This window comes from Microtus pennsylvanicus, chromosome 5, assembly GCF_037038515.1.
Source record: "Microtus pennsylvanicus isolate mMicPen1 chromosome 5, mMicPen1.hap1, whole genome shotgun sequence".
Taxonomy (NCBI): domain Eukaryota; kingdom Metazoa; phylum Chordata; class Mammalia; order Rodentia; family Cricetidae; genus Microtus; species Microtus pennsylvanicus.
This window is the reverse complement of record NC_134583.1, coordinates 134,535,088-134,557,354: the sequence shown is the minus strand read 5'-3', so window position 1 is coordinate 134,557,354 and position 22,267 is coordinate 134,535,088. Positions and strand designations below refer to the sequence as shown.

General features: G+C 43.1%; 1 protein-coding gene across 1 annotated transcript in view; it reads right to left on the bottom strand.

The window, feature by feature from the left end:
* Nhlrc2 (NHL repeat containing 2) overlaps positions 1-22,203 on the bottom strand; it is a 49,429-nt gene extending 27,226 nt beyond the window's left edge. Inside the window, exons 1-3 of the mRNA XM_075974502.1 lie at positions 21,888-22,203; positions 17,713-17,865; positions 3,963-4,418 (exon numbers count right to left, since the gene is read on the bottom strand). Coding sequence (XP_075830617.1) covers positions 3,963-4,418; positions 17,713-17,865; positions 21,888-22,065 — 787 coding nt within the window. The 5' untranslated portion in view covers positions 22,066-22,203. The remainder of the gene's footprint in view (positions 1-3,962; positions 4,419-17,712; positions 17,866-21,887) is intronic.
* Positions 22,204-22,267: the final 64 nt, after the last annotated feature.

Genomic DNA, 22,267 nt, shown 5'->3' with positions numbered 1-22,267 from the left:
GTAAAGCAAAACTAGTAATGCCCAGGTTCACAGCCTTACAGGAGTGAAAATGAGGAAATGCAGGCAGCGTGCTCAGAATGAAGCAGGCATGTGGCTGGCCACCACTCACCACTACCAGTAACACTATTATTGTTGTTAACCTCAAGAGATTGCAGAAAAAGTAAGAGATGGGAGAAGAGCTCCATGCAGTCCCTTCAGATCTGCAACCTGGAATATCCTGGAGACACTGCCAGAGTGAAGTGCCTGCGAAACCTGACTATACCACCACCACCAAAATCTGTTAAGTCATGTGAAATCAGTAGTTCTTGAAAACATGTGACCAAGGAAATCTTTTTAAAAACTCAGCTGGGGACTGGCAAGCTGGCTTCACAAGGAAAAGAACTTCCCAAGCCTGACAACCCAAACCTGATCCTCTGGCCCATTCTGTGGGAAGAGAGAACCAGCTCCTATGAGCTGTCTCCTTACTGCTGCTGGTGGGACAGGGAAGCCTCCAGATGGCATGGGCTCAAAGGAACCCACAGCATCAGCACATACTGGACTTTTCTATCAGGGGGCTAGGGAAAAAGACACTCACATTCTCCCTTGAAGGTTTCCTTCAGACCTTTCCTTAGTCTTCTTTTGCATTCTCTAGTCTTGATTTTCCTGGTGATTTCTCTCTTTCTTGATATTTTCCTTCTAGTTCCTTCTAACTCTTTCATTCTTGATGTTTTCCTTCCAGCCCATTTTAACTCTATCTTTATTCTTATCCTTACAGCTTATATACCCCAGCAAAATCTTTCAGGCAATAAAAAAATTACAGTGTGGTTACATTCTCTTTTTTAAGTGAATGATTATAATAAATACAAAATAAACAGTAAAAAGATAGTATGTTTTCCATATCCCTTACATAATTAAACATTTTACATATTACAGATGAAAAACAAATTATTCCAACATCCCATATACATTCATACCCAAGCAACTTGTTATAGATTAACCATGTGGCAAGTAAGCTATTCTTCTCAGTCAGGTCTTTTACTGGATGGCTAGGTTTTGCAGTTACAAAGAAAGGGCCAATCACTTTATTACTTATCTTGAAAGGCAATCTTATAAGAAATCTTAAAAGAATCACAAACCTAAACTTTTATACATAAAAAAGAATCACTCAGCTCTACTTTAAATCTTTAGGGCACATACCCACTCTCAAAAGATTTTCTATATCAGAAGACTGAAGAAACAGGTATAAGGAATTAGTCACCACCTTTGGTCATTAGCCAACCATAGCAAGGAAAGTCGTCAGCTAGTAACAACTGGGCTGCTTTGCATTTTTGACCTCAGCTATGCGTCCTTGTGAACTCCAGGGCTTTTCATCTCGAAGCTATTATCAAAACATCTGATCCAACCTGGAGTTATTTTAAGGTTTTGTTTCAGCTAATGGTGCACACCGAAGCCTGTGACTGCATCTCTCAGCATTAAGAGAATTTGAGCCAGTCTGGCTCCTGGGGACTCAATTGTTTTTCTTTTTTCTTTTGCTTTTTTGAGGCAGGGTTTCTCTGTAGCTTTGGAGCCTGTCCTGGAACTAGCTCTTGTAGACCAGGCTGGCCTCGAACTCATAGAGATCCGCCTGCCTCTGCCTCCCGAGTGCTGGGATTAAAGGTGTGCGCTACCACTGCCCAGCTTCAATTGTTTTTCTTAATCATTAACTTGAGTTACAATCCATGCAGCTCCTTAGGTGAAACTCATAGGCCTTGGCTGTGTAACATTTCCTTGCATTTATTTTTACTCATCAATACTCTGTATAAGCTAACACTATTGTCAATTAGACAGTATTATTATCAGCTAGGAAGAAATTATCTTCACAGTAATCCACAGGTAAAAATGCCCAGAACCGGATGTTTCCATGAGATAAACACACTACATTACAGGCAGTTGGGGTCTCCCCACTTCCATTCACACCATGCCAGATACCAGAGAAATATCCTGGTAGCAAACATGGAAAGGCACAGCAGGGGCAAAAGAAATTCTGGAGTCTGGGGTCTTGGGGCCTTGTCTATTGGAGACTATCAGGGGATTCTTCCTGGTGGGCTGACACTTTGAACTTCAGTTACCACCTGCTACTCCTGACATGACCACCCGCATCCCGACCTCTATGCCAGGACACACAGCACCCTTCTACTCTCCAACACACAATAAATCATAAATATAAGAAATAATATTAGGTGGGTGTGGTGACTTATGCTTATAAATCTTAGCACACTGCAGGCAGGAGGTCTGCTATGAATTCAAGGTGAGTCTGGGACATAGTGAGTTCCAGGCCAGCCTGAGCCAGAGGCAGAGACGCTGTCTAAAACCCACCAGGTCAAAGAGGATGTCGGGACACAGCAGCATTCTTTGAGGCACACTCAAGAACACCATTTGCTGATGTTGTCTGTTAACAAAGAACACTGTTGGGCTGGGTATGGCAGCGCATGCCTTTAATCTCGATTTAAGAAGCAGAGGCAGGTGGATGCATCTCTGTGAGTCCAGAACAGACTGAGCTACGTAGAGAGTTTCAGGACAGTCAGGGCTGCATAGTGAGACCCTGTATCTTAAGAAAGAAGACCTACGCCATTTTGAATGTTATAACAAATTAAAATCTGGGTGAGAAGAAAGCTCAGTTGGTAATGTGCCTCTATACAACCATGAAGATCTGCATTTGGATCGCCAGTGTACACAAAAGCCGGTCATGGTTAGACCTACTCTTAATGCCAGAAGAAGGTGTATCTGTATGAGTTGAGGCCAGTCTGGTCTGCAAAGAAAGTTCCAGGCCACCTAGGACTTCATAGTTTGACCCTATTTTAAAACAACAAGAGCAGCAGCAGCAACACAGTGGGGGAGGGGGTGGTTAGAGGCCAAAGCAAGGCCATCTCTAGAGTTCAGTGGTTAGCAAGCCTGGCCAAACCAACAAGCTTCGGGTTCACTGGGAGACCCTGCTTCAAAAGCTTAGGTGGAGAGCACTCGAGGGGACACACAATCTCATGTGTCAGCATACAGACTCACATGAGCATGTACACACACACCACACACACCAAGACCCATAGAGACTAGTAAAATTCAAGACATTTTCAAGCAACAATTCTCATAACTGCCTGTTACAAGTAAAACTAACAAGTAGCACGAACAAAAAGGCTCCACAAAACAACACGATCTCAGCTGACACAAAAGATGAGAACACTTGGCATACTGCAATGAGCAATGGCTTAGGAGCAGCTGATCTACTCCATATATAAAATGTTTCCTAGGCCATGAGATGGGATTGGCAGTAAGGACATGACCCCTCCCCTGACTAATTTGTTGTGTGTCAGTCAGTTCAGCCCAGATAAGCGGATTAGTCTGAATGTACTTAGGAGATTTTGACTAACAGTGCAGATGGAAACCAGAGGCATGTTCTTGTCTAAGGCAGAGAGATATGGAATGAGATGGCCTGTACTCTCATGGAAAGGGGAGGGACCCAGATGCATGCTTTAGTTCTTAAAGACGAAAGAAGAGAAAAATAAAATCATGTAGAAATCCTAGACTGTTTACTTTATAATCTAGATACCGAGTTTCTTGGTTACTGTCCTGAGTTCCTGTCTTGAAAACTGTATGAATAGTATCTTGTTAGAGAAGAAAACATGAAACTTCTACTTAAAACATCATTGACCTAAAATTTTGGCATATTTCCACGAGTAAATAAATGAGACATTTTTATTTAAAAAAAACAGGATGGAACACACAAATATACCTAAAAACCATATAACTTAATGATTTCCTCCTTTTGACAGGGAGCTTCTGGGTTCTGTTTGTTCTGAAAAGGAAAGGGAGGTTAACTCGGATACCACAGACTAAATAACAAAATAACTTGGTGATAAAGTCAGAAGCCAATTCAGGCTGTTTTGTATATTTATTTGAACTATTTTTAAACTGAAAAATATATTACATAGTATGTTAGAAGCAAACCTTACCTCCAATGCTATATTGAATCTGTCCATTTTTCTGAATGACCAAGATTCGATGGTGCCCAGTGTCTGCGACCACCAGTCTACCTGTAGCATGGTCTGAGGCTACTTTGCCAGGGAACAGCAGTGGTGAAGGTGGCAGAGACTCTTTAAAGAGTTTTATTCCAACTTTTCCATCTCTGATCTGTCCCCTGTCTTTGTAATACTTTAAAGCGATAGAAGTATATGAAAATAGTTTATCTTTATGTCCCTCTCCAATCAAAGAAAACAGCATGTTTCCACGAGGTCCCAGTATGACCAGTGTTGGCCAGCAGGAGACTTCAAGCTCCTGCCAGAGGCTGGCGTCTGCGTCGTTAACCACAGGGTGGGTGATGTCGTATCGTAGGATAGCACTCTTGATATTGTCTGAGACTTTTTCATTTGGAAACTTAGCTGAGTGAACACCGACAATCAGAAGACCATCTGAAAATGGAAAGTACATTAGACACTATGAAATCTTAAAAACATCAGCCATATATTAGTTTGCTCAATAATAGAAACAATCCACAGATTCAAGAGGAATTACAATAGTGCACTTAATTTATTTAAACATATGTATGCAAAATTCACAATCACAGACAGTCTTGATTTCTACATATAAACACATAGGATCAGACTCATGTGCGGGACTGTTTTTCAGATAAAGCTACTAAGGGCAGTCATAGGGAGGCACAGCACAGCAGGGCAGGAGCCAGGTGTTACCAAGCCAGAAGCTCCACAGTCAGCTGAAGCCATATGGGCATCTAACACTCTAACTGAACCCACTGCATTCTGGGCAGAGAACCAGGGAGGCTGGAGAGTGAGGGGGAAGCAGTGAGAATGTTCATGTCTCAGCTTACGAAACTGCACTTGCACACAGGAAAGACCAACAGAGCACACAACTGCTGAGCACTGAGAACTGAATTACTGCGTAGACAGGAAAGACAGCTACGGATGAGCTGAGGGGTAGAGGGGATGGCTCAGTGGTTAGGAGATTGCTCCTCTCACAGAGGACATACCGGGCGCCTGGCACTCATATGGTAGCTCACATCCATTTGTAACTCCAGATTCAGAGTACTCAGTGCCCTCTTTTGGTCTTGCAAGCACTGCAGGCATGTGTAGCACATACACACAGGCAAAATACTCAAATGCATAAAATAAAAACAAATACCTTTTCTAAAGGATGAGAACTTATTATCAGAAGTAACTGGGCTGAATGGCTACTAAACGAAGCTAAAAACATCTATCAGGACTTCAATAGAACCCATGTTCCAAAGTTCCACACATTATACGATTTCAACGTCTCAGGGACAACTCGAAACTATGGCTTTACAAAGAATGGTAAACCAATTCCTGGTCACCCAGAGCCACAGTGAGAGCACGACTCAAACAAGTACCACAAAAAAAGGGTATGTGCTTTGTCATCAAAGGACATAAAAAACAAGCAAGATATTGATGCCGATGTAGAATCATTTGATTTAGTAGAGACTTACAACAGCTTTGAAATTGTGTCCCATGAAGTAAAAGAAAAACTCAAATGAAATGAATGAAAAGACAGAAACTATAAACAGAGAGATGAGACTGCAAAGGAAAAACTAAATGAGAATGTTAGAGCCGAAAGCAGGGCAGTGGTGGCATAGACCTTTAGTCCTAGCACTCGGGAGGCAAAGGCAGGTGGATCTCCGTGAGTTCGAGGCCAGCCTGGTCTACAGAGTTAGTTCCAGGACAGTTAAGGTTACACAAAGAAACCCTGTGTCAAAAAACAAAACAAAGTAAGCGTTGAAAACACATACTTGAAACAAAGAAATTGAACACGCTCTCTGGAAAACAGGTGCAGGGGAAAAAGCCTGGAGCCCACAGGCAGCTTATGAGAAAATGAAAACAAACACAACTTCCTCAGGCAACTTGAGAGCAGTTTAGGAAATCTAAGGAGTTGCAAGAATCCAAGAGGAAAAGAGAAGAAACTTGGGAAAAACAGACATTTGAATAATGTCTAATCTTCAGATTTTGGCTAACAGCAGAAGCCTATACAACTCAAGGTCAGTACACCACCAAGACCCAACTAGAAGAAAAACATGTCTTGGTAGATCATAACCAAACTGTCAAAAAAGTGACTAGACAAACAAAAGACAACCAGACAACTGTGGAATCAGCTTTAAAAAAAAAACTCGTGAGGGGTGGTTGCCTGGGAACTGGATAGAGTGGAGAGAAGTGGGAAGGATTTGAAACTTTGGCCAAATTATTTATTCTTTATCAGCTTTCTCACTTGTGAGGAGAAGAAGAAAATAACAGGTATGACTTCCTAGGTTAAATGAATTAAGAGGTAATCTTCTGTAGGGAATTGAGCATAGTACTCAGTATACAGTGAAACCTCACCTAATTTAACCACTGTTTTTTTAAATTAAAAAAAAATTAACTTCCCTAAATTTCAAAAGAAATCAGCAAAATTGAGCTGCAAAGCAAAGACATCACATTGAGAAACAGAGGATGTGACCTGATATACATATGTACACTCACACGACTAAAGATGTAACCTGATACACATATGTACACTCACACGACTAAAGATGTGACCTGATACACATATGTACACTCACAAGACTAAAGATGTGACCTGATACACATATGTACACTCACACGACTAAAGATGTGACCTGATACACATATGTACACTCACACGACTAAAGATGTGACCTGATACACATATGTACACTCACACGACTAAAGATGTGACCTGATACACATATGTACACTCACACGACTAAAGATGTGACCTGATACACATATGTACACTCACAAGACTAAAGATGTAACCTGATACACATATGTACACTCACAAGACTAAAGATGTAACCTGATATACATATGTACACTCACAAGACTAAAGATGTAACCTGATACACATATGTACACTCACAAGACTAAAGATGTAACCTGATACACATATGTACACTCACACGACTAAAGATGTGACCTGATACACATATGTACACTCACACGACTAAAGATGTGACCTGATACACATATGTACACTCACACGACTAAAGATGTGACCTGATACACATATGTACACTCACACGACTAAAGATGTGACCTGATACACATATGTACACTCACACGACTAAAGATGTAACCTGATACACATATGTACACTCACAAGACTAAAGATGTAACCTGATACACATATGTACACTCACAAGACTAAAGATGTGACCTGATACACATATGTACACTCACACGACTAAAGATGTGACCTGATACACATATGTACACTCACACGACTAAAGATGTGACCTGATACACATATGTACACTCACACGACTAAAGATGTGACCTGATACACATATGTACACTCACAAGACTAAAGATGTGACCTGATACACATATGTACACTCACAAGACTAAAGATGCACAGATGCATGGGCTCATCTAGTTATAGGAAAAGATTGGACTCTAACATTCTCCTGTATATGAGACACAGCCTACAGAAATGAATTAAGCTAAAAATAAAAGAGACACAAAATCTTAACAGGCTGGGGGGGGGACACCAGGAAATGGGAACTTGACACCCCCACCCCAGCTCTCTACCTATGTACAAAAGGGCACCTGTTAGTCGCTCCTTATCTAAAGCAGAACCTACGAGGGTTCTAGTTTATCCTTCTGCCTTTCTGTACCCTGTTGGGGAATATTATTTTAAGGTGAGTGTTGCTTTTGTTTATGCTGCATTTAACTTTGTGAAGTTGCGTTACTTTGCTTGTCTAAAACACCTGATGGTCTAATAAAGAGCTGAATGGCCAATAGCGAGACAGGAGCAAGAATAGGCAGGACTGGAAGCAGAGAGGAAATATAGAAACGAGGCAAGGAGAGCAAAAGAACGAGGAAGACATCCGGGGCCAGCCACCCAGCTACACAGCAAGCCACGAAGAAAGAAGTAAAGAAAGAGATACAAAATTAGAGAAAGATAAAAACCCAGAGACCAACGGTAGTTGTGATAATTTGAGTTAAGAAAAGCTGGCAAGAATGAGCCAAACTGAGGTTATTTATAAGCAATAACAAGCCTCTGTGCATTTATCAAGGAGCTGGGTGATGGGCCCTTCAAAGAGCCAAGAGTGACTTAGCACAATGGTACCCACAGCTCATCTGCACGGCAATACTAGACAGAAGCAATGGCCCCGTGTAGACTGTTCAGCCAGCTCTGCCATTATGTAGGTCAGCTCCTACAGTAAATCCTCCCGTTACCTCTCGTGGTTCTGTTTTGTCAGAACAAATGGTGACCACCACACAAACCTCTGTCTACACTGCTATTTTCATCCCAGCTCTGCATCTTCATGTATGATACCTTCATCCAACCATGGCAGTTTCCCTCCTTACCCAGAATTAGGTGAGAGCTCCCCTGTAGGACACTCCTCAGCAATGGCAGGTGTACACACTAGCCCGGAATCCTTCAACTTGTTTGTTTGTTTGTTACAGCCTTGAGGCTTGAAGGGCAAATGGATACAATATGCTTGCTTTCTGCTTCTTCAGAGTGTAGGCTCTGCAGTCCATTGGGACAACTCAACCAGTCTAATGCACATAGTTTGTAACTAACCTTTTATCTGGAGCTCTTAAGACTTTTCTCTTTATTGGGGGGTGGTCTGTAAAGTTTAACAGTTCCATTAAGCTGTCCCTAGGACTTTTCTGGGCTAATATCCTGGTACCTGACAGGCCCTCTGAAGATGAAGAGTCAACATTCTTTTTTCTCCATATTCAGTTTCCTTCTGTTCTAATTTCAGGTATGAGTTTGGGGTGGTTGTTTTGACTTTGAGGTTCTCCAAGTGGTCTTATGTTGCACCTTCTTTGCTTGTCTTCTTGTTCTGTCATTTTGTCCCTCCACTGTTTTATCCTGTGCTTAGCTTATTCCCACCCCAGAGACCCCACCCCCGTGTTTCAATTCAGCACCACCCACTCCTTTATCATCTGCATTTATCCCCTTGGACATCTTGTAATAGAATCTTGAATTTTTTGTTTCCTAAATTCAATCAATACCTATTTCTTCTTTTTCTTTTTAGTTTGTAATGTTTCTGATCCAGGTTGGTTTCCATTAGTCTCGAATGCTGTTTGAAGCTAGTACTCCAGGAGGGAACACTACAGTTGTCAAGTCTGTGGCTATTAATGACAACTGTCACACATTCTCTTTACTGTACACGGCTGTCATCACCTTTACCGTTTGTTTTTGAGGACAAGGTCCCTAGCTTGAGAGCGCCCTCTTCTGACAGCTGTTTTCTGTGCAGGTGCGTTTGTGGACATCATTTATGGAGGGGTTACAGTATCTAATTCTCCTTCACTTATATGGATCGTTTACATCTTCTTTGGCTTTAGGGATCCATCCGAGTGAAGCCACGCCCTGCCTGTATGCTTGTCCTAAACCGACACTTCTCCAAGCTTTCCATTCTCATCCCTCCGGAACACTGAAGAGCTGTGATCCAGGCATTCACCTCGATGTTCAGTGTGTGCACCTCGTATTAGGGCATTTCTTACCAGGGACGAAGGGACTATTCTGTGTGTTTGACTCAGTCTTCTGAACTGCTCTGCTTTGTCTTTCTTTTTTCAAAACTGTTACATTTTATTTTTTCTTTAACTTTTTTATTTAAAATATTTTCACAGTTTGAGGGTATAGTCTGTGATAGCCCCAAAGTCCTGGTGGAGGAGAGTGAGGCGCCTGCAGTCAGGAGGCCAAGAGTACTAAACACTAGCGGTATTCTGCAAGCTTCTCCTTTCTATTCAGTCCAGGAACCCAGCAACACAGACTGCTGCCCCTCAAAGATAAGGTGGATTTCCACACTTCAATCATCCTGATACAGTCAATCCCTTAAGCATGCCCAGAGACCTGTTTCCTAGATAACCCTAGATCCTGTCAAGTCGACAACATTAACTACCACAGGTGGCTGCCATTCTCCTTAAGTTTGGAAGTAACAGACGAAGTTCTGTTTAACATCATATTTATAATTTACATAAAATAATTGATTAAATAAATATAATCCAGCCTCAGAACAAGTCTTTTAATGTAGAGAAACCAGCATAAGCACAAGTCAGAGATCCCTGCCTGCTCTACTGTATTTGACAAGGGGTTGAGATACAGACGGGGAGACGGCAAAGATAACTGCATGAGAATCAAAGACAAGAACTGCAAAAGCATTTGCATGCATGTGATATAATCAGTATAGCAGAAAAATCCTTGACAATTAGCTTAAAAGATTCAGCAATTCTGAAATAAAATTAACATGAAGATATCCTTTATATATCAAACAATAAGCAGTTATCAACTTAAAGAAAAAGCTACCCGCATGATAAACTGCCACATTAAGTGTGTGGAACGGTGTCTCGACAGGTGAAAGTTAAGACACTTTGCTGAAGCAGTAGGAGGGACAGACACACAGACAAACATACTCTCAACTAGCAGGAATGCAAGTGAACATAATCCCAGGATGGAGAGTTTAGAAATATGCTACAGAATGACTTCTGCAATCTCACTTGTAGGAAATGACCATAAGAGAGCCCATCATCACATGAAAACCTGTCTCTCCATCAGATTATTCACCATAACGACTGAGAAAGAACCTGAGAGCCGGCATGCAGGGAAACAGCTGAATGAAAGACACAGTACATATACTGTGAAATACTATGCACAAAATGTCTCAAGTGCAGCACTTTCTGTTTAAGAGAAAAGGTAATAAGAAATGAGATAAAGTACAAGGCAGAAGAAGGTAGGAAAACGGGTGCATGAATGGCAAACCTTTCCGTTTAGTTCTCACTGTGAGAACCAGGCTGTATCTTCTCTCTCTCTCTCTCTCTCTCTCTCTCTCTCTCTCTCTCTCTCTCTCTCACACACACACACACACACACACACACACACACACACACACACACACACACACGGTAATGGAGGTGCTAAAATGAAACATAAGGGGTAACAGGTGACTCCTCCTGCCCTTCAGATGAACACTGTGACTGCTGGGGGAGGCAGCTGGAAAGACTTGTTTAGGTCTTTGAGAGGGACTGAACTAAATACAAAGTCAGCTTAGGAACCACGAGCTCCTTAAAGATTGGGGGATGGGTTATGAAAGCACAGGAGGAACTAGAAATATTCTGGTGTGAAAAGGAAGTAGTCCAAAAATGGCATGAGCACAGGAGGCAGCTTGCGGGGCAAGACACTGACTAGATCTAGGACAAGGCAAACACTGAAATAAATAACAGCAATGATTCCAAATTAGCTAAATTCAAATAAGGACTCACAAGTTAAGCCATTTATGCATATTATATAGCTGTAATAATATTAATCAAAGTGTGCCATGATACTTCCTACCTACTTTCCCCTAAACAATATCTCAGCGATGAGAGATGAAATGAGGTAGAGAGTGACGGAGAAGATTCAGGGAGAAAAGACAGCACATACAACGAGGACAGAAGCTCAAGGTCTTAAGAACAATCAGGAAGAAAGAGCCTGCCTTGAAAATCATGGTCAGAATTTAGCCCTTTATCCTAAGTGCAATGGAAGTTATGTGGAAAATGAAACACAGGTATCAGAGATACTTCAAACTGAATCACAACCTTCCCTCCAGATCAGTACTTTCTTTGGTGTTTTCTGTTATGGAACTACATTATCAAACATGCAATTCTAAAAGCAAGAACTCCATCTAGAATGTCTCCATAATAACCCATTAATGCCATTAATGCCTTCATTAATCCATATTGAATTCATGACTACACCCTACTGCTCTAACCCCCTACAGCTGGTTTCTGTCTGTTACCCCATCTCACAGAGCAGAACAGCGTTACCAGGCCTTCCATATCCATCTGTAGAGATCATAAGGACCGTGTGCTCACAGGTAAGCACTAGGGAAACCAGGATGTTACACACACACAGGACTGTCTTCTCAACAAAGGAGATGTGTACCAGTTGTCACTCAGAGGCTGGGAGTGGGTGTGGTTAACAGCCTGGTGAGCTGTGCCAACTGCAGGGCCAGGCCACAGCTGAATCCTGGACCCTTCCTCCTAGGCCTTTATTTTGAGCATCGTTTCTCAGTCATCAGAACCCAGCCTTAGGGGAGATGCCACATGTACTTTGTAGCTTGGTGACCTCCATGCTGCTGGTATGACCAAGACCTCACCAGATCCTCCCCTAGGCCCTTAAGGTACAGAAACCATCTTTATGGAAGAGGTCACACATACTTTGCAGAGTTTTAATGTAGCATGCTTTAAACTTAACTGTGTACGTAGAATTAACTGTTACCTGAGAACTTTTTCCCAAAATTGCACTGCACTTTCATATGCCTAAAACGAACTGCCCAATGTCAGCTTCTAAAAGTCTGAGCCAACGGCAGACACTGCCATCGTCACTCTGCCAACCCTGGTGTTTGTAGAGACCACACAGCTCTTACCCACAGCGAGTTTGCTCCCTAGAAGTCAGACTGATCTCTTTAAAGAACAGATATGGCTGAGTCACTACCTTGTAGAAAATCCTTCACTGTTAGAGAAACATCTCCACATCTTTTGCTTTTCTCAAAGGTGTTGTAACAACCTGACCTTCCTTCAGTTCCTTAGAAATATCACCACAGTATCCATCCTTCTTTCTCATCTTTCCATGGCTCTGGTGATCTAAAATTACTGAGCAGGAAATCACAGAGGTCAATAATCATGTTTTAGACTGCACACCCTCCTGAGTAGTACAATGGAATCTCAGGCTCACTTTATCATGTCTGGTGTCTATAATCCCTTTTCCAAAGTATCCATGTTGAATCCACTACCCACGTTAGCCAGTCACTTGCTGTATTAGTTCTGAGTTTGTGTAACCAACGTAGTATATGATTATGGTCCTAAAGCTCAGAAACAGTAATGCTAGAAATTCATGTTTGTCAGTGAAGAAGTCATATACTGTCCCAGTGAAAAGGTGAGAGATTTTGACTTAAGGAACGAAAATAAAATCTATGGTAAGAATGCCTATTTATGCATTATCCATGAAGATGGAAAAATAAACCCGTACTTGTCTTGTTATTATATCTAAAATTCAAACATTACTGAAGGCCACAATCTGACAAGCACTCAGCAATGACAAATGGGGCCTCCCAGGTATTAAAGGTCGTGAGCAGCACCCACAGGGCCTTGGGCATGTGCCTCACAAATCAGGGGCACTAACATGTAAAATAGAAGGTAGTACAAATAGGATGTCTACACTGATTCAGATACATTCGGTCGTCGTGTATTTATTCTCACTTTTTAGCATTAAGAATCTTAAAATATACAGATATTTTTCTTAAACTATTTTGCTTTTCTATTACATAGGTCATAAAAGTTAGGATGAGAAGATTCTTCCCCTATGACTCTTTCCAACATAAGAATCAAAACCAAAAAGAAACACAGTAGGAAAGAACAAGAGAAGAAAGCAAGGAGGAGTGAGAAGGCTGGAATAGAGAGAAGAAAGGACAACATTTTCCAAAGTATCAGTATCAAAATAACTTCTAAACAAACCTTTTCTTTTCTTTTGTTGTTTCTGTTTTTCTAGACAGGGTAGCTTTGGAGCCTATTCTGGAATTAGTTCTTGTAGACCAGGCTAGCCTCGAACTCAAAGAACTCTGCCTGCCTCTGCCTCCTGATTGCTGGGATTAAAGGTGTGTGCCACCACCATCTAGTCAAACAAATCATTTAAAAAACTTGAAAGTGTGGTGATCTGAATGAGAATGGCCCCATAGGCTCAAATATTTAAATGCACAGTCCCCAGGCAATGGAACTCCTTGGGAAGGAGGAGGAATAGGTGTGGCATGCCAGGCCCAATGTCTCTATCTCTGCCTGCTGCCTGCAGATCAGGCTGTAAATCTCTTAGCTACTGCTCTAGTATCATGCCTGTCTGCTCCTTGCCATGGCGACTATGGACTAAGTCTCTAACACTGTAAGCAAAACCCCATTAAATGCTTTCTTTTATAAGAGTTGCTTTGGTCATGGTGTCTCTTCCCAGCAACAGACTGATGACTAAGACAGAAGGATAAACACACAGAGATTCAATTGTATACACTGTAACAGAAAGTATAGTTAGCAACAGTCTACACAAAAATCTAGTCAAATATAGGGACTGAAAATATTTGAAGCCTTCCGAAGACATTAAAAACGTAAAACCCGCAGCCTAAACGACAAGCATAACTTTATTACATGAAAAGGAGAGGAAATCATCCCAGGCACAGGGGCAGGATGGGTAACAGTATTAAAAAGGAAGAGGGCCGGGAGACGGCTCAGTTGGCAGTGTTGCTGCTCAAGGGGAGATATGAATTCAGATCCCTGGTGCCCATGCAAAGGGTAGAGCAGAGGCCCTGTCATCACAGCACTGCAGACACAGAGGCAGGCCAACCCCAGGGACTGCTGGCCAAACAGCTTAGCCAGTCTGTGAGCTCCAGCTTCACAAGAGAACTCCACAAGTGAGGAGGAAGCCTGAGTCAACCTTGGCCTCTACACACAACAGTAATACAGAGGGCCTGGGGCAGGGCTAGGGAGGCTGAAATAAAGCAAGGAGGGGACCCATGGGCAGAGGACACTGGACAGTAAGAACACCTAAAGCAGTGGAAACAGTGAAATCAAAACCACTCAAGATTAAATTGAAGCAGAGATCAGAAACAAAACACAAAAGACAAAAAAGTTATTAGGTTCTTGGTCAGACTAAAGCCCTGAAAATGTGCCATAAAATGACCGACAGCTCTACAGGAGCTCAGCTGTCTAAGAACACAGCATAGGAAATAGATGGATTGGGGAAAATACATATAGGTAAGAGTTAACATAGCAGACCCAACTTCCCAAAAAGCCTAGAGGAAGAAGGGCTCTTGCCCAGCACCTACGCCGACAGGCTCCCACTTTCTTTAGCACAGGCAGAGGGCTTGCCATGTCTAAGCTGTGCAGAAACCGTGTGGTTTAGGCCAAATAAGTGTTTTCATCTAGGGAGTCTGGTACTCTGGAACAGGCACAGAAAAGAAGCTGCTCCTGCAAGCACCTCCAGTACAAACCATGGGAGAGGAACCTAACAACTGGCAGTGTGTTCCCTGGCTGGCAGTGTGTTAAAGGCTCCTGGCTGGAGGAGCTGTGTGTTGTGTGTCCATGGAGAGTGGCCTGACACCTTGCGTGTGCTCTCCCCAAATCTGGTCCTTTCTAGCCCCTCTTGACCTTGCTCGAGTTCTTTCACTGCGATCACTTGGAGCCACAAAGGCAACTATCTTGGGAATCCTAGGTTCTAAGTCCTCACTGCTCCTTTATAAGAACTATCATTGAGGGTGGCTTGAAAAAGAAAATGAATTGAAAGTAAAATTGTTTGGTTAAAAGCATCACCTCAGCCCCTAACATTCTTATCCAAAAAAGTCTGGAATGCTTGTTTGGAGTTACCAGGATTTTCATATAGTAGCATATTATTGCAGCAATGTTTCTTGGAAATTACAAGTCTGAGACCACTTACCAAAGCAGGTTCCAAAGCTTAGAAATGTATTCCACAAACAATATTCACAACAGCCACATGCAGAGACACAGAGGAGTCAGTCAGTCTGTGGCAGTGGCTCCTAACCTTCCTAACACTGCAGCCTTTCAACACTGTTACTCATGCTGTGGACCCCAACCATAAAATAAGCTCGTTACTACTTCATAACTGTAATTTTACTAGTGTCATGAATTGTAATGTAAGTATCCGATATGAAGGATATCTGACATGTGATCCCCAAAGGGGTCGTAACCCACAAGTTGAGAACCACTGGTCTACAGTCTACCAGCCTTGCAATAAGCCACTTGGGTAGCAAATCACATCCCATAATATGCTAGCAAACTAGCTCTTTGATTTGATGGAACGATCAAAAACAATTTACAAAATTCCTTGATTTATAGTGTTTGTTGATTCTCATGGTCTAAATACTTCCCCTATGGCCAGTTTCAAGTTTATAGCTGCCTCATAAAACTGTCTATATATAGAGAGAGCAAATGACCCCACTGCTGGTAAAGAGACTGGATTTCTCCACGGGGGCACAAGTTTACCTCCATAAAGTTAATTGTGACGACAGAAGTTAAGCGCCCCCTCCTTGTTTAGAAATGGCATTTCACTCTGTAATTCAGGCTGTGCTCAACCTCCTCCCTTTCCACAGACTCGTGTGGGTGGATGCTTGGCCCCTAAGGAGTGGCACTATTAGGTGTGGCCTTGTTGGAGGAAGTGTGCCACTGTTGAGGCAAGCTTTGAGGTCTCCTTTGCTCAAGCTATGCCCAGTGTGGGACACAGTCTCTTTCTGCTGACTGTGGATCAGTATGTAGAACTCTCTCAGCTGCTTTCCTACCTGCATGCTGCCATGCCAGCCATGATGATAATGGACTAAAGCTCTGAAACTCTAAGTCACCCCAATTAAATGTTTCCATTTATAAAAGTTGCTGTGGTCACAGTGTCTCTTCACAGCAATAGAAGCCCTAAGACACTCAGCTTCCCCAAAGCAATGTGCCTTACCCTCTCTGAGAAGTGGATGATGGGGGAGGTGGGGTGGAAAGTGGAGGGGATAGGAGGAGGGAAGGGAGTGGGAACTGGGATTTGGTATGCAAACTATTAAGGTAATTAAAATTTAAAAATTTACATACATTAATTTTATACAATAATGGATTTTGTCATCTTAATGCTTCTTATTCTTATTCAGATTTGTTCCACATTTCCTAAAAACACTCAATTGAAGCACGCTCAATAAATGTGCTGGCTTGAATAAGAGACACAGGCACAAACTACCCAGGGCATGACAAAGCACAGCTCTTAAATCTATACACATCAAGTTTTGATGATTTAGTCATTTGTAAATCTTTCAACTAGTATTGTAAAAATAGAATATATTATAGCTAAAAGTATCTAAATCTTTATTTGTATTTTTAGATTTTGTCAGCGGTCTTGTTCGACTACATTCTAAGATATCTGGCATTTGTGCATACACATGGTCCAGGGCAACATCTGTTCAGAGGACCAGTGGCCCAACTTGTTCACACAGCTTACCGATGCATTTAAACTTAACTACATGAAACCATTTTATTAATTTTACTCGTGTTGTCAACAAAAAATCAAAACCTGATTATTTTCCAACTTGGACAGCAAACTCTAAGCACAATGCTTCCTACCTCCAGAAGCTCTAATGCTGTAAGAGGATTTCCCAGTGTGCTTTGGAAAATATTAACTGCAACAAATCATCTTTCAAAGATGCAAGGTCAAAGGAAAAGGATCTGCTGTGCTCTGCCCTCCACTGGGCTTCACGTCAGAGGCCTAATGGCATTTCCTGCGAAGTAATTTAAACCTTTGCACTGTCACACAGAGAGGAGCAACAATTTGGGGCCAGATGCTTCACTTTTCTCATAGAACATATTTAGTTAAGCCTGGGATAGAAAAAGACTTTTCTAAATATCTCATCATGAAAAAGTAAATTAGGCAGGAACCCTCAGACAAAGCCTGAACTCTAAATTCTGGTTCTCAATTAAGCGAACTGTTATCACTAAGTTTAACCCATGCTCATGAGGAAGCCCATGGAAACCAGGCACAGCCAGTTTAGTGGCAGCTGGGAGGCAAATCAGGGGCTCTAGAAATGGAGGGCCAACCTGACAGCACAGGAAACGGCGTCTTCCTGCTCACAGGTTAGGACCACGCCTAGAAGTACGCACCAGAGTCTTGGAGCAAAGGAGCTATGTACAACCGTCTGTGAGTAAGCAATCAATCAGAAGCAGATACCTGTATCAGAGAACCTGCGTTCCAGGGCGTGGAGATCAGGCAGCACGTGGATACAGTTAATGCAGCAATATGTGAAGAAATCGAGGACAACCACTTTCCCACACAGGTCCTTGTGAATGGAGAGAGGCTCTTCTGTGTTCAGCCACTCTAACCCTGGGGTTTACAAAACACAAAATACAACCACTGAAGAAAACAAGAAAGAACAGGGGTAATTGACCTATACTGCCCATTAAAATGTGAACCTGTTCTCCAAGATGAGTGCAAGCAGTCACACACTTTAGGAGAGGACAGCACTAAAGTCTGAATTAGTATTCTGTTTCTACCTGGGCCTCTTTTCTATTACTAAATAAGAGGACGTCTTCATGATTGTAACCAGGTAGGTTATGTACGATTTAATGAAAAGCTCATGTGGAGATTAAAGGCTCAGAGGGAAGAAGCAGGAGGAGGGATGGTAACAGGCTGAGAACGGAAAATCCGCTGTTATGAGGCAACTGCGAGCGTAGTAACAAACAAAAAAAAGTACTAAATTCTCTCAGAAATAGTGGACTAGTCTAGGGGAAGTGAATAAAATCAACACAGTCAATCAAAAACATGAGGAAATAGGAATTATTTTAAAAATCTAACTGCACGCATATGTAGGGTTAGCCCAACCCATTAGGGGGCGTGTTCGCCTCGGGCTAATGTTTACATATAAATCTGGCTTACAGTTTGGCGCCCAAAGTGGGACGCAAAGACTCGTGGGGGGGGTGGATTCAGCTATCCACCAAGTCGCCCTTTAGGAGTCCCGTTTGCCAACTTTCCAACAAGCGCCAGGAAAAATTGAGTCAGCTGCTTCTGCCGCTGTAGTCGGGCAGAGCGGACTGGCGAGGAGCTGTGTTGAGAGGGTACAATCTGTGTTGAGAGGGTACAATCTACGTGGAGGGAGAGGCCTCCGGAGGAGGGGGCTGGCTCCCAGCGGTCGCCACCCAGGAGGCTCTGATTCGGGGCGCCAAACTGTAAGCGTTGTAATAACCAGGCTAGCTTAATATGAAACAGCAAATTTTAATGAAGGGATAGCTTACAACACCAGGGATCCAGCGATGAGCAGGAGATACAAAAAAAAAAGAGGGGGCAGGGCTCACACCCGCCAGATTTATATATAAGCATTAGCCCGAGGCGAACACGCCCCCTAATGGGCTGGGCTAACCCTACACGCATAATTAAATATAAAAGCAATACCGAAAACAAGATCAAGTTTAAAAAGCAGATATGGAAAAGATCAGGATGTATACAAGGGTAAACATAAAGTGCTTAAAATAATTTTACAAAAGAGAAGTTACCATGTTCTAGAGTTGGACGAAACCCTAAGTATAAAATAAAACATTTTAAATGCAAAGTTAGAAGAAACATTAACACTAATGAAGATCATGTTACCTTCCCTCCAAAGAAAAATAGGAACTTAAACTATAGTTTTTTTAATACAGAATTTATAATTAGTTGACAATGACTCAAAATTTTAACCCTTTAGTATGAAGATTTTGTTAAATTAAAAGATATAGCATCCTTATTTAACTCATTTAAGAAAACAAGGCTATTTATTGCTTATAAGTAAATAAACAAAGCTATTAAAGCACGAATTATAGCTCAAAGTAGACAGAAATAGTTTAAAGAAACTAAAAGCCATAGTTGGATAGGGAACACAGACACAGGAGTCCCCTCTGGTCCTTTCCGCGGGTACTGAGCCTGGCCAGTGGCCCTCTTGCATCTTTACGTGTTGCCTTACTTAGCCACCTTCGCAGTTCCAGGCACACAGCAAAACTGTGCAGTTCTTTTTCCGTGTTTACAATCTGATGGGTTAACATGCACTCTCGCTACAGATCTCAGAACCACAGCACAGGGCTGCTCTGTAGAGTCAGGAAAGTCACCTTCTCATTTACAAGAGGAACTTCATGGCTTCTTTGTGGCACAGCCAACAATCATCATCACTCCTGCATTTTGGGCCATTACGAAGTGGAATAGATTATCTGGGCACAAGCACTGATCTGAAAACCAAGACAACGACTGAGTGGCTCATGGTGAGGAGCAGCACAAGGACGCTGAGATGTAGACAGGTTTGGCTAGTCATGAACAGACAGAAGACGGACATGCTGGAGAAGACACAGGAGAGCACAGTTTCACCGTGCTGCTTAGAATAATGTACAACTTAAAACTTAGGGAGAGTTCTTTTAGGGAACTTTTCATTTACTATTTTGAGGTGATTAACTAGAGGGTTCCTGAAACCAGACATAAATGGAGACTACGGTAGCAAGGAGGACGGCCAATAACGGGAACTACAGTTATTCCATTATAACAAAATTCTAGAAAAGATTATCTCAAATCAAATTAGTATTTCCACCAAATACTTTAAAGGTCTCAAGGTTCAATAAACATTTAATTATTTCTCCTTATAAGTATTATATACCTAATTGATGACACAAAACTATTAATTAAATCAACTAATTAACACGTATTTCACATCCCACATGCAAGAAATTTAAGATTCTGTCTCTATAAATTGTTAAAAGCGACGTATTGAGGACACAGAGTGTTATCACATTGAAGTTATTGTGCTAGGTGTTCACAGATATAATAATGTATTTTCAGCAGCAATGATTACAACGAAAACAATGACTGGCCAACTCAGTAAGTCTCTTTGTTACCCTTCGAATATGCCTGAATTCCCTCCACATAATAACCCTGTGAAGTAAATATTAGCTCCACTTTACAAGCAAAAACAAACCAAGACCTGGAGAAGCCAAGCAATGTGTTGAAAAGCAAAAGGCTAACAAAGAAGGAACAGGGGCTTAGTGTTGGTCGGCCTGGACCCGCCCATCAGACTGCAGGTGGCAGCTTCTGAGGCATGGGTACTCTCTCAGTTATCACTGAGCTACAACCGCTTCGTTCATTTTTAGCGAGCTGTCCTTAACAGTCGGGTCCAGCAGACTATCAAGCTATCTGGAAAACAAAGTCCGATTATTTCTCATGAGTATTCCTTGAGTCACAGTGGTCAAATACCACAGTAGTAAAGCAAACTGAAAGGCTCTCCCAGAAGTCTAGCCGATGGCTTGCTGGTTTCTAACAGTGTATTTCCTCCTTGCTTTATTACAAAGCTTTCAGGCGATATGGATACACCTGTATATATGTCTTTGCTATTTTGAAGTTTCTCTGATGGGATAAACCTCTACACGGCCATGTTTTTTCAATTCCACACTATTTTAAATCCACTATAATAATAAAGGGGGAAAGGTGGCAACCCCCCTTAAGTCAAGTGCAAAAGGGTAAGAAAGACACTGACATTCAAGACTGTTGTGGGATGGAAGAGGTACTGATACATCCTGAGGGACGTGAACCCTGCCACAAGTGACCAATTAACTATGCATGCGGTTTCAGTTTCCCGCCAGGACCCACGCCAACAGCAGCAAGATAAACATTGACACTCCCAAGCGAAGGTAAGGCAGCATTTTGTTTAAACTACACTGCTGGGAGTATCTATTTCCTCGTGCTCTGACACCCCCACAGCTAGGATTCAACCCTGGCTGCTGAACTAAAACGGACTCCAGTTTTTAAAACTCAGTAGGTCCGCCACCGCTTTGAACGTGGAAGCGCGCGCGGCAGGGCTAGAAAAAGTATCAGCTCTGAGGTCTGCAGAACGTAGTGCAGTTCGACTCTAGTGTTATCAAATGGGCAAGTGCCCTAGTCCTCCTGGGACTCAGTTTCCTTAACTGTAAGGCAAGACACATAAGAGCGCCCTGGAGGTTGTACCGAGCCTCAGGGAAACTCTCTCCCGGAATGCTTAAAACAGTCTGTGTTGCACGTAGAAGTGATCGATAAACATCGACGGGAATAAGAAGCGGTGAAGCTGGGATAAGAGACGAAGGGACAGGGTGGTCCGGGTACCCCGGTCACTGGAGACCTAAGCCACTCAACATCCATGGGGCCCTGAGGTCATGGGAGGCAGGCCAGGCAGAGATGCGAACACTGGTCCTCACCCTCCAGAGCACCCCGCGCCCCCGCGTGTTGCCACTCTGGAACTCCTCAGGGACGTGGGCGGATCGCAGGGACCAGCGCCCCTGCCAGCAGGCGGGAAGGGCTCCGTCCCCCACCCCGAGGAAGGGGAGGACCCGCGAGGGGCCCCGTCCCCGACGCCAGCCCCTCACCTTCCGGAAACTCGGGCACCGCTAGGTCCTGCTCCCAGCCGTCCACCTTCTGCAGATACTGGTAGATCAGGTCGTCCTTCTCCTGCTGGGTGACGGCGTCCAGCAGGGCGTACTCGAGCGAGGTTTGCGCGGGCAGCAGGCCCGAGAGGCTCGCACTGCGCGCTGCGGGGGCCGCCATGTTGGGCGAGCAGCCTAGGGCTCCGGGATCGAGGGCGCGGCTCGGACCGACGGGCCGCCGCCCTCCAGCCTCGGAGCGGTGCCCGGCCCGCCCCGATCTGCGCCACCCACGTTTCTGTCTACCCTAAGCCTTCGTTCTGACGCCAGGGGCCAAAGGGCCGTGCTTCCCCAGCGCGTAACCAAACTCCTGCGCGGCCCTCCCC